This window comes from Ascidiella aspersa, chromosome 2 (assembly GCF_963924565.1).
Source record: "Ascidiella aspersa chromosome 2, kaAscAspe10.2, whole genome shotgun sequence".
NCBI classification, from domain to species: domain Eukaryota; kingdom Metazoa; phylum Chordata; class Ascidiacea; order Phlebobranchia; family Ascidiidae; genus Ascidiella; species Ascidiella aspersa.
This window is the reverse complement of record NC_139448.1, coordinates 10,747,025-10,760,578: the sequence shown is the minus strand read 5'-3', so window position 1 is coordinate 10,760,578 and position 13,554 is coordinate 10,747,025. Positions and strand designations below refer to the sequence as shown.

General features: G+C 39.4%; 1 protein-coding gene across 1 annotated transcript; it reads right to left on the bottom strand.

The window, feature by feature from the left end:
- Positions 1–297: 297 nt before the first annotated feature.
- On the bottom strand, positions 298–11,615 carry LOC146163603 (dickkopf-related protein 3-like). Its single transcript, XM_083380545.1, has 8 exons — positions 11,358–11,615; positions 9,711–9,850; positions 6,964–7,081; positions 3,050–3,139; positions 1,995–2,167; positions 1,286–1,473; positions 958–1,028; positions 298–787 (listed from the first exon to the last, which is right to left on the bottom strand). The coding sequence occupies exons 1-8, from the start codon at positions 11,566–11,568 to the stop codon at positions 606–608; spliced, it is 1,173 nt and encodes a 390-aa protein (XP_083236671.1). The 5' UTR covers positions 11,569–11,615; the 3' UTR covers positions 298–605.
- Between the last annotated feature and the right edge of the window lie 1,939 nt (positions 11,616–13,554).

Below are 13,554 nucleotides of genomic sequence, written 5' to 3'. Positions count from 1 at the left end.
ACGCGTATATGGCTGCATTTGAAGCACCACAGTAATTGTTTCGCCACAGAGATAGGCGGCGTAAATCTAAACTTTTCGCGTTAAAACGAATAAATTATATCGGTTCCAATGACCCAACATAAACGGCAGGGGGGCCGAGGGCCACGGTTGAGAAACACTGGTCTATAATATTTTAAAACTTAAAAATATTACTTCCTATATATGTTTTATCTATATCATGAGCTGAAAATATAAGCTTAAAATATAGGTTGGCTAAATTTTCGGCAGAGGAGTTTGCAAAACCTTCTTTCATTCATGTTTATTCACAAAACAAAAACAGTAACAACGCTAACAGTGGTTGAAAGATATTCTAAAAAAGCAAAAATGTAAACCGGTATGATGTTTATCATTTCGTTAATGTCGTGTAAGGTATTTTCAACCTTTTTTGATAACCTGTATTAGGCCACATTGTATTTTATTAAACTTCAGTGTGGATTAAAAAAGGAAAAACAAAAAAGTCTGTGCAAATTGTTCACCACAGTTCCAGCAACATGTGTGAAACTTGGAAGGACAGAAATATATACACACTGAAATGTCAGTAAATCAGTAACTCGTAATAAATAACGCTACATCATAGGGCCGTGTGCCTCCATAGATTTTTTCGAGTCCTTGTGAACCAAAGGCAGCAACTCGTCATAACGCTGGTCGTCCTCCGATTCAAATCTCGCCTGCCGCATAGTGTCAAAAATATCTTCTGCAGAATTGCCGCCAGGTGTCAGATCGTTTGCTTGCTTTACCCACTGAGGTTCTTTAATTGAGAAAACGGTATATATTATTTTAAATGCCACCGCAGTGTGTGGTTAGCTTTTTGGTTAAATAAAGTACAGCAATACTAATGTGCCGAAAGAGCGAGGTGTGCAGATTGTATTAACGTTTTAGTTATATATTTATTGTTTAAAAAAGGTGTGTCATTCTCACCATTTTCCACAGGCAATTGACAAAACGTCCCTTCGTTTGCCGTTTCGACATTCGGTATAGTTCTTTCCCCGCTGCAAAACAATAAAAATATATTAATATTTGCGTACAAATAATGAAAAAGGACAATATTCCAGAGAGCCATAGCTTTTATGCAAAATTACTGCTTAATAAATTATTTGTTTTTCGTAAATTGTTCAAGAACTGATATTGCCGTCCTTTGGTGTACCAACAGCATTCCTTTTTAAACATGATCGTTTGTTATCCTTTTAAACCTAAGTGAATCATTTTAGATTATGTAAGGCCCAACCAGCGACCACGTTTTTCGTACCCGTCGCTGCAGCTCAAGCCTTTGACGCAAGGACAGAAGAATTCGTTGTCGCCGAGCATAACGACGTCCCTTGTGAGGTGCACGAGCCTAGAGCATTGCTGGCCCAGCTTGGCGAAGGGCTTGCACACCCGTCGGGGCAGGCCGGCCTGTTGAGAGCAGCAGAGACCCTCGCCACAGTCGTCAATCGACTGAAATGAACAAAAAAGTCAATTAGTCGGGTTTCTGGTCAAAAAATGGTCTTTTGGTAGTTTTAAGAGTGCAGATAGTGCTGGTGCAGATTTAAAGTCGGTTTGTTTTTGCCGCGCAGTATTAAATTCGGAACCGATAAGGGCGCGCAAATTGTTTATTATATATAGTAAACAAAATTAGTCTCGGCAAAATCAGGTCATCCTAAATAAACTTTAGCTAACTTTATAAAAGTATCGCTTTAACGTAATTGCCGACCAGATGTCACATCTCCTATATGACGAATAAAATAATCAAAACGAATGAAATAATCAAAATGCTTCATAGACTTGGGACTCCATTTAAAAAATACACTGACAAAAATTGGAGGTAATGGAAATGGTTGCAGTTAGAGCTAAAACAGTAGATAAAAATTTGCTAAAAATTCCAGTTTATTCTCATTAAAACGATCAGCTATTTTATTAAGAACCCAAATAGCATAAAGAACGAATGGACACAATTTTGTTTTTCGAAACCAACTTACGTCGCAAAACGTTCCGGGACTTCCCCGTGTTACGTCACGCATGCACACCCCCAGCACGCAGTAGGTCTCGGCGCCGCCGGGCATGCAGCACTGCGCATTGTCAATGCACCTCGATCCGACCACGTGACAAGTTCGGCACTCGCTCATGTCCGAAGTCTCGTAGCAGTATTCGTCTGACAAAGAAAGCAATGTTACTTGTTATTGGTGTCGGCCTTAGCGTTCTAGTTCTGCTCTCGGGGAACCTAATCTAAAATGGAACACAGCTTTGTTCGAATTATATAGTTGCTGTCAGCAGCGTCTGTGATCTTGAGAACCACAGTGGGACGATGGTCACTTGATCAAACAGAACATGTGTCAGTAGCACCCGTGACCAAGTGGACAAGTATTGCCTGCTGCAGTAAACTCGACCAAGCAAATAAGTATAGATCATCTTTTTATTGATACCATTGCGCCGCGTAGTTCGAATGTTGGGATATGATGTTCCTTTTGAATGTTTGTTAAGATATCGCGTGGTCGCTGTATATTTTAGGGTTTGGTTTGGGCGATCGCTAGAAGGTTTCAGGTGGAAACAACTACTTTATTAAAATATGTAAAAATAACCAAAGCTGCCTAAACTAATTATTTGCAGTGCTTCTTCAGTGTAGGCTTCGTTTTGAGAAACCCTGAAATAACCTTAAAAAACACTGCGCCTATACTTACACAATTCTAACGTTCGAATAGATTAATCTGAATAACCAACTTTCGATATAGTTTTCCTACATTATACGTTTAATAATGAGTTCAAAACAATAGACTATCGCTGCATCAAACACTCGATTATGACCTACAAAAATTGCACAATTTCCGTAATAAAGTTTATTGGAGACAAATTAAAACATTTTTACAATTTTATGTTAGTTTCAAAAACGCAGGAATGTATTTATAATGAATAAACGCTAAGGAAAAAAACTGATCGATTCTCAGTAATCGATATGTCTACTGGATCGCTAGAGTGTCACCATTTAAAGTAAATAGGGCGTTGTACAATTATCACAATGTTATTATAACGGACCCACCTCTTCCGCAAGGGTTCACCAGAGAGCAACCAAAATCAGGTCCGCGCTGATCAGGTTTAGCTTCCACTACCTCGGACAGCCACAGCGATTCTGTAAAAAAAAGGGTATCTCCATAGGACAACACTTCAATCTGAAAAATTCGCCCTTTGGGTTAACTTTAAAAAAGGAAAAATGTGTTTGACTTTTCCATCTTGTACAGACTTTTGTTTGATTTAAAAGCCAGTTAAACAGTGCAATTTTAAAAAGCGGGTAGATTAAAAAGTTTAATCAAACGCTTCGATCTTAATTTTTTTAAGTTGCGCACAGATAAAAACGAACAGAAGAAAGGTTTTACAAAATGTGGTTAAGGTTTTAATTTAGATAAAAATCGGATGTAAACAGCCGAAGGCGGCACTGTTTTACACGATTTATGTTCGCTACAGTTAACCCCAAATCAAGCAGCATATGTGCTCTATTGATTGACAAACGAAGCCAAATCCTTAGCGACGGTAGAAAAGGTTCGCATAATCGCTTCCACTGTTTGCATTCATTTTTATTGATCAGTGCGGTCAGATGGACATCATGAGGCCATTTGGCCGTGAAAGCCGAATACGCGGTTGCCCCCCGCACATTGAAAGGATGCGACACGCGACATGATTTGCGGTGGTCTGACAGGAAGGTCTCATTACTGATCACAAATGCAAGACCGATGGTATCGAGCTCGGTGTAGCGCGATTTGTTTGTGCAAATTGGTGCTCATAGCCATAACAAATGCTCGTGTTAATCCATTATTATCCATTTGGCCTGTATTTTGGGGAAATCTTGCTTTTGCATTTGAAACTGTTAGTTATACGACGTTTTTCTTGGTAGTTATTAACCGCAGTTTCAGGGATTGACGGGATGAATAACAAAAGTTTTGTTTTTGTTTTTATGTAACTTAAAGAAAATTAGAACTAAATTTGTTTAGTGTATATATATAGCTTTTTGTCGACTATAATTTTACCACAATGTTGACTTGTTTTACTTGCATGGTAATCTGGGACTTTTTTGTTTCTAAATGTGATAGAAATGTCTATATATTAATGAATAGTATTTTATACAACTAACTGTCGTACAATCTTTTAAATTAGAAAACGCTGGCATGCTTTAAATGTGTTCTGGGGATTTCTGTTGGTCTTTCGAACAGCTATTCTATCCCAAGCTTTGCAATGAATTTGCAAACGTTCCCTAAACGACTAAAAACGGTACAACTTGTTTATTTTGTCAAGTAATGTTAAAGTTTTCCATAATGATGGTTTAAAATGTGCCTAGCCTGAAATTCGACATAAAAACGGCCTAAAAAAGGGGAAATTTAATACTGCACAAATTTCAGATGAAACTGAAGCGGACGCCAACAGCGGGGAAGTGACGCTGTGGAACCGTCAGTACCGTGCAGGGGACAAGGTGATATTTATTTACAATTTGTATTGTCGGCAATGTTATACCAGCACAACGTTTAAATGTTGCTGATCTTTCTGGTATGAACTTTCGTACGGGGTGATAGACTAGGAAACTCTATAGTTCGGGAAGTTGGTTGTTATCTTGTTTAGTTTGGACACACGTTTCATGAACTGCAACGATTTCCCCGAGGGCTTTGATTACAATTACTGAATTAAGAAAACAAGATTCGATGAACAGTTCAGGAAATTTCTCTCGATTGGAACAACCGGAATGGATCGCAGCCGAGGTTTTCAACATCGCTGAAACTGTCATGCTGCTTTGGATTGTAGTCAGCTTTTTAGTGCACGGCAAACGCAGAAGGTGGTGGAAATCAAAAACCAGTGACAGCGTTTACTTGCCGCTTTACATCACGACGCTTTTAGCCTTTACGTTTGCCCTATGTCGTCTAGTTTCTGCCCAAGTGGTGTTCAACATAGGTTACAGCACGCAGCCGTCGCTGCACTGTAAGATCGCCATCGACGTTTCGACCTTTATGTTCACCGGCTTCTATCTCTGCTACTACTTGGTCCTATGGTTTAGACTCCATTCCTTGTACATGAAAATCTCTCGCATTCATGTTGTACGCCCGTGGATGAACGCCTCCAAATGGCTAATGCTGATTCTGATTTGTATTGCTGGCATGGCGATGTACGCATTTTACACCTTCAGGAGGACTATTAACAGTTCCGAGCGAGGCTGCATCGATAAAAGACCGCGACTGTTTAAGAACGGCCCGCTCTTCGGAATCTCTGGAGTTGGGCTGTTAGCTCAGGGGATGATGATATTTCAATTTATCTTCCCGCTTCGCTTTCAATTGCGAGGAAGGAACGCGAACGAAATCACGCGCATCGCCAAGCGATCGACCGCAATCGCAACTTCGACCGTCCTTTCAAACGTATGCGCCCTTTCGATAAACACGTTTCTCGTGCCCTCCAATTCCGTCTCCCTCGTTTCGATCGCCATTTTTGACCTTGGCATGTTCGTCAACCTGCTTTGCGTCCTCTTCACCTTCGACAATTTGGCTGCGATATTTTGCTGCAGAAATACGAAGAGTGCAAACCGACGCCCTAGCGCACCAACTGACATTGACACAACATTCATGGGAAACGTTTAGGATGACTGTACGCTGCAACATGGTATGCTTTGTTTGCCGCTGGATACCACTTGGGGCTGTCCTTATTTTAGGAGTTGGATTTCTGTTTGGATATTATTGGCATCCTGAAAAAGGCAGGAACTGTATTATTTATTTCCATCTATTGTCACTCGTCAAGGTTCTTAGCGCTTTCTTAAATGATGAAATAGCGCAAGAATTAATGAAACTTAAGTCTGACAAGCAGCCTTACTAATATTCCTCAAATGTGAGTGGTGTGTTGGTGAAAGCATATACTGAAATGTGACGTCGCAAAATATTGCAAATGTCACTACTGATTCAAGAGAAAAGAAGGTGCCTCGTTCCTTGAAGAAAATAGTTTTGCTGCCCTAAAGAAACGAACGACGAGACATTTTTTTGCAATATTTGAAACGGGATGTTTAAGGACGCAATTGCGAAATTTCAGGGGAAGCCGCCCTTATTTGTTCTACCTGCATTAATCATGCCACCCGGCAGCCCTCGCGTGTATTGTGGATGATGCGCTCTCAGGAATCAAATTTCACGCTCGGCAAACTGAATTACGGGCGAAAGGAGAAGCAGCAGATCGGTCGGTCGATTGAAGGCCGTCATTAGGCCCTGGGTTCCACGAATACCCTCAACGCGACCTCAGAGCGGTTCGTATCGCCACCTCGAAGCGATTCGCAGATAAAACAGCGGCGCTTCTCTTAAAGTTGCTGAAATACGCGGCCGCAAAATGACTGGCCGCAAGCGAGCTAATGAGCAGAGCTAGTTATCTCGCTTGCATTAAGCCGAAAATGAAATCTAATCGGCAATCCGGCGATATATCACGAAGCCATGCGCAGACCGGACTATAGGTGGCTGTTGGCGCATATTGGCGGGGTTTGTGTTTTGGGAGGGGTGTACAAATTTACATGTGCATCCTCTTTCTTGATATATATTTCACGCATGGGGTGTCTGTAGTGTACACTTAGCTAACAAAATAACAGCCAGTGTGTTTTTTGGCTGCGGTTAAGGTTAGAAGATTATTGTTCCTTTCTACAGCTTCGATTTGCTTGATATGCATGGGAAATTTACAAGCGTAATAAGAACTGATTGTGATAATTTCCCCAATATCATGACGCAAAAGATCTGTGATGGCTTTTTATCGCCCAGCATAAGAATCATTTTACGTATACAATGGGGTGCCATATTTACTGCTTCGTCGAAAATTGACTGCTTCGTCGCAATTCACTTGCATGATGTTTATCGTTTGAACTTTATAAGTGCGTTTTCACAGGCCGTGACATTTTTGAACACAGAAACTGTAGAAGAGGTGTAACGAGTAATTCAATAAAAGTTAGCCAACCTGTGTTGCCATTGGTCTGCTTGTTGATGTTTTGCTTTACATCCAAGTCGACATTTCCTTCGTGGAATTCCTGTTCTGTTGCGTTGTGATAATTGGGCGGCAACAATTTTGAAACATCCTGTTTTAAAAAGCAACCAAAATTCGGTTAGGTTGTCGTTGGTTTTCAAAATAAAAAGCATGGTTTTACAGGTATGAATTATAAAGTATAAATGCCAAACGTAAAGTATTGCTGTGATCTGCTGAAAACCCAGTTTAATCTGCTCAAGACAATTTTTTGCCCTGGCCAGTCAGACAGCGCAAGGCATTAATTTCACTTTAGAATTTTTCTATCATGCCTGAAGTGTTGAAGGTTGAAAAGTCCAAAAACGCAAAAGGACTTCGGTCGAAATATATCACCGGTTAAGAGTGTATGATGCATAAAACATGTGCAAAAACGTACTCGATACGCTGCAAAGGTGCATTGTAGCTAGAAATATCCTTTACGGGGTTGCTTTAAATACTCTTGGCTGTCACAATCCTTTCAATATTGCATGAAGGTGTCACGACAGGTCGCAGTAAGAAAAGCTCAAAACACGTACATAGGGGATCAATTCTCTTCAGCGTCAAACCGTGGAGAATGTGAGTTTGTGCGACCTCGAAACGGTTTGTTTACACTTGCTGTCCAACTACAACATTTTTTGTCATGATCCCAAACTAAACCGAGCAATGCTAACGTTTATGAATGCTCTAATCGCGACAAAACGTGTTTAGAGTTGAGATTATCTGTTAGTTCACCTAACACGTTTAGCGCGATGGTGCATTAAAATGTTTTATGTGTCAGAACAAAATACACTTGTTTTTTCGAAACTTAGCCTATATGCCCCAGTTAACGTTCTCTCTAATCAACAATAGCTGTGTTTGGCAGTGGTGTAACAAACGAATAATAATACAATAAGGTGAGTATACGTTAGACTTAGAGTAGCTTTTTTGTTAAGAAGGGATCATTTTTGGTCAGGCTCACATTATTTTTCCATTTTTTTCGTTAGAGAACTAGTTCGTCCGCACTTCGCGAAGCAGCCGGCTGTCACAAAAATTTTGGATGACGCGCTCGCTTAATATAGATGCTGTTTATCGGCGACCCTTTGCCGGGACGATGTAAAAACAAATACGACAAGATATCATTCGGGTGTTGGCCGCGCCCTGTCTTGCGATTATTAGTCGGCCTTTGGAACGAGACCGGGTCCTTTGGCTCTGTGAACCGAGCACGAATGCCAAAAGATAAGAGAAAAACGTGATTTTTTCGGGGCGTGTTTCTGCAATTTTGGCAAGCGCAAGCACGCTAAGCGTTATATGCCAAGTCGATAGTAAATGGCGGATGGTCTTATGTTGATTTTCGTTTTTTTTTAAATCGGGTTTCTTAAACTTTTTATAGCAAAATCCTAAAAAGTTGGTTCGAATGGATCAGGTCTGCATGAAATTTTTTGACCGAAATAGTAAAACGACGTGATACTTACAAAATCTGCTGTTTTGGGCTCAAACAAATGTGAAGCTAAATTGAAATGAATATACTTTCGAGAAAGAGGGGGAGAAGGCGCCAAAGTTTTTTTTTTCAATAAAACACATTTTCTTTTGACAAATTAATTCCAGTTTTCAAATTATACACTAAGATGCCAATTAAGGCTTCATGGACCCCCAAAACTAGCTCACGTACCCCCAAGAGTCCACCGACCTCGGTTTAAAAAACTCTAAGTTATATAATGTGTACCTTTTTATTTTTTTCGAACAACTTCAAAAAAACAAAAATTCAGTAAAATTAAGGACCCATCCTTTAGTTCTGTGCACACTATTATCACATTAGAAGGCCCTTTTCCACTCATTGTTGTGACACTGAAACCATAAATGCTAGAAAACCTTCAGGTGATAATGTGTTGGTGTGTAGGACAGGTCTCTACTACTCTGATAATGAGGTTCAACACGTCGACGCCTGGCCATCCTTCGTTTCGGAATTCCCTAATTTCGATCGGGTCGAAAAGCGTGTCTAACGCATGGCGATCCTCGCTTATGGCCGAATAAATATTTATAGCTTTTCGGCTGCATAATTCATCGGCATCGGTGCTCGGGGAAAGGCAAAAACGTAAGCGGCGCCGAGCATTTTGCACGCATGAAAACTGAAGTTATCGATTTTCGTGACAACGTATACGACCAAGTGTGAACTGAGCTCGACAACGCATCCGGCTGTTAACTGATTGCTGTGAATTAATTCAATCCTAAAACCCGAAATCAATATTATTTTAGATTTGCAGCATGGGTAGCGTAAGGTCGTTTTCAATATTTTCTATTGCTTTGTCGGATGCTTTGAAATGTAGCGAAAGCTCGTATTATCGCGATATGAATTTAAACACACAAAATATAACAGCCCTCTTTGTTGAAAATAAATAAAGAGTTTTTCGAAACGTTCAAATGATACCTACTTCTGTATGGGCTTTGATATTCTTATTACGTCTTACTACAACCTCCAGCCATTACGCTTCAAAAATTAAATAGATTGTTTAACACGACAGGATATTTTTCCTTCACAGGTTATACTTTCTGTCGTACTTTTTGGCGTTGTCTTTCAACATATTAAAGTTTTGTTGGAAAATTCGGATTTTAGATTTCCAATCTGCTTCCCCATAAAGCTGGTTGTTGATACCTGTTTAGGACATTCTTGATGTTTTCGAGGAACTTTGACACCTTTTCCTTGGAAATAAAAAAATATATTTTTTCACCTGTATTTGGTCGAGCCACCTGCCGCCCTGATTGCCCTCCACAATCTTCTCCAAGGCCTGGAGCTCTTGAAGCACGCTCGATCTTTCCTTTTGGTCGTTTTCGGGCTCGACCCTTTCCGGCGCCTGGGTTGGAACGGCTGCTGAAAAAGCGACAGTTGTTATTAGGCGGTGAACAAAAATGGCGTCGCAATTAAACTGGTTGAACTGCGAAAACTGTTCGTCAATCAACAATGTACTGCATTCACCAATTGTATTTCCCTCTTTAGAAATTTCAAGTTAACTTTCCGCAACGATCGCGCTTATTGAAGAAATGTGTGATTTTTAATATTTTAGGTAAATGTTTACTGTGTTTAAGGACTCTTTACAAAACATCAGCAACATCAAAATTAAGGTAATGCGGTTGTAAACTTTTAATTGAGTCATACTCGTATCCGTGAAATGGTGTAACACATCAGTATAGTGTACCTCGTTTCACCTTAACATATATATTGCCGAGTGTATTTTCCATCTGTCTGTTCACCGAAAAAAACACATTTAATCGCTGCAAATATGACGAAATGTCCTATATTTTCACGGTTTACACAGGCTAAAGGCTGCCGTTTTTTTATCCGATCTACGCGGCATTGAAATACATATGTAAAAACGCGATTCTATCGTCTTACTTACGAGATATCTGAGCGCAGATATCGAAATAATCTTACAATTTACAAAACACGTGTTTTCGATATCGTGATTTAGATGTGCGTTATGTCACGTATGCCCCTGCCGCATTAATATACCCTTAATGACGCATTTTTTTAAGACGTGATGTCACACTTACAGAAAGTGTTTGTGCAAGTTAAATCACCATTGTAGGCCTACTACGTTGTGTATTATACATCAAGTCGTTTAAAATACGCGATTTATATAACTTTCATTCTAACTACAAATACCACGTGGTTTTCATATCGATCGAAAGATTTTCTTAATCCCTAAGGTTTTCCACGTGATTACGACACGTTCGAAAACAACCGATTGTCCGCAATTCCCACAGCGCCTTAGGCCAGAAAACAAGGCCAAGATTAACCTATAACGAAAGAGCATATCTTTATTGGTTATGTAATCTGGCAAAATTGCCCCTATTTACACCGATAAAATATCTTACGAGAACAAAAAGTCAACAACAAAGCAGTGTCCATGTTCGACAGTAGTAACCCTTCTCAAATCTTGACGCATATTTTTTCTTGTTTTAAACAAAGAAATAAAAATAATCAAAACTACTCGTAACCACTGTAAATACGACGAAGTAACGATTTCAGTGAACTTAAAATGTGTATTACGCATAATTCACATAGTGAAGTTAAGGTACTTTTATTCCACGGACCACTTCAAACGTGTCACCACTGGACCTGCTTTCGAAAAATATAACGTAAAGACTTACCGGACTCACTTTCTATAATATAACAAGGTAAAAGACGAGTGCTATAACCGTAAATAAAGTCCTCTTTTCTTTTTATGTAAGGTACTTTCCGTGTTAGAAACAAGTCATTTTCAAGTGACTTAAGTTCAAGTTATTGACTTAAGTCATTACAACACTGTGTATTTCGAAGCATTTCCGATTAAAAAAACAAATATTCTTGAAACACAAAGATCATTATACAAGTCTACCTTGCTGTTCTTTCTCGTCCATGATATCATCCAGGAACTGTTGCAAAACCGTCCTGTACAAGAGCACTTCTAGGGGGTTGCTCTCTTCAGTGACGTCATCCAACTGACTTACGTCATAAGGCGGCCGAGGATTGGCGATTTGTTGGTATTGAGGTGGAAAGGCAGCGACGGCGACAAAAAGCAGCGTACAAGCAACATAGTTGGTCAACATTGTATTTAACTCTGTAATGCCGCTATTTAATGCTTCAGTGAAACAATTTTTTTAATCTGCATAGAAACAAAAGGAAAATTATACACACGTTTACTCGTACAAAAAATACTTTACTCCAGAATCTTTAAATGGAATAGTTTAAAGTTAAATCCATAGACAAGAAAGGTGGTTATTTGTTTATTGAACTAAAAAGCGTCGGAAGGTTTTATGTCATAAATTGCTGGTAATTTTTAAGACTTAACTAGTTTTAAATGTTTCTATACCCGTTTGCTATTGACCTGCCTGTTTTGTTCTAAATTCTCTTTCTCTCTCTTTTAAAGCTAGGTATTTAAAAAAAAGAAAAAGAATCGCTATTTAATACCACAAATCCATTACCGATGATAACTTAAAACGGATCTAATATGCTTAGATCAGAGACTTCCTAAATAACTAGATCAGAGACTTCCTGAATAGTCCAACAAAATGTTAATTTCCTTGCCGAGTCCAAATATTTTAACATTGCACAAACAACTTTACGGTTTTAAGTTCGCCGATGCGACCGTTCTAAACTTGGGTTGCAACTTTCTTTTTTGTGACAGAATGTATTCATTCCAAAGATCTCTTTTATTCCAACGGAAAGATGAATCCACATGACGCACAAGGAATTATGGCCTGTGACGCCCTGTCCCCACACAGGGGTCCCTTTCAGAAAATCGATAAAATCGTTACCAGCACACGGCTTTCGATTATTATCATCATAATTTCCAGGTTCCACATCTTCGTTACGTGACTTGCGTTATAGGAAAGGCACAGTTTTAAAAGAGGACCCCGAAGCCCGACAGACTGTATGAGATTGACCTTTTTACTTTCGGCGAATTTAGAATTAAAAGAATAATCATGTCTCTGTGGTTTTTCTGAGAAATTAACTTATGCGGCAAAGTCTTATCTTTTTTGGTACCGGTAGTTCAAAGTATGGGCACATATAGGAGTGTTCGAATTGAATTTTTTTTACAGTTTCAATTCGCTTCCACTCGCAATAGAACCACAAGTAGCAAATAAAAATGTTCTATATGCACTGCAATAATATAGAACTCTAACAAGCGCAAAAGTTTTACAAATAGCGGTTCTATCACACGTTAACCGACAACTTTCAGCTCGTAACACAGATTCATGCTTTCAAAAGTTACTAGCAAAGTAATTTACCGAAAATTAAATAATTAATGATATTATGACAATATTTTGCGTATTCGGCGATTTGAAACTTTTTAGCTAGTTAAGCGACAAGAGTAAAAAGCAAGTAAAAAACAACATATTTTCCGCCATTATGCCTTATCAATTCCAATTAAATACAAAACAACTGCGGCATCAATTCTTTGACACCAACCATGTCAAAACTGCGGTTGCATAGCCTGCGGTTTCTGCTCTAAGAACAGCGCTCTTTCCACGAACGGATACCTCAAAACGACTGGCGGGCGCAGGTATCTCGCACAATTAGAGGCAAAATGCAACGCCGCTGAGAAAAAAGGCGTTCGGCCTAAAACGGCCCGTATCGATTTGGCCATTTTCTGTTCATTAAAACCGAGGCGCGAAAAATTGATGAATAGAAAAAAAATGATGATGGACAGTACACGGGCCTTGTTAAGACCTGACTTCTGCTGATAAGGGTTTGAATCCCACAACTCAACAGAACTGTTCATCCATAACTTTCAGGTTTATGAATATTTGATGCATTGCGAGGAAAGAGGATCTCAAATGGAACAAATCACCGATCAACGAAGGGTTTAAGTAGATATGCTAAGATCACACTCGGATGCACTGCGTAGATCTCCTATAGAGATGGAAAACGATAATAGTCTGCGCTTCGTCGAGAATAGGGTGCATTAAAACTTGTTTAATACTGCACAAGTCTGTACATATCACTGTGTGACTGTACCATTTACATTATGGTGTTTTTATACCCTCGTCCCACTTGTACGCCAACGTATTAACAATCCTTTAACAAAACCA

Excerpts from the sequence above, each read along its gene's own strand:
- LOC146163603 (XM_083380545.1), bottom strand. The coding sequence starts at position 11,568 with ATGTTGACCAACTATGTTGCTTGTACGCTGCTTTTTGTCGCCGTCGCT. Across the intron at positions 7,082-9,710 it reads GGTGGCTCGACCAAATACAG|GATGTTTCAAAATTGTTGCC; the intron begins GTGAAAAAATAT and ends TTTTTAAAACAG. Across the intron at positions 1,029-1,285 it reads GGCTTGAGCTGCAGCGACGG|CGGGGAAAGAACTATACCGA; the intron begins GTACGAAAAACG and ends ATTGTTTTGCAG.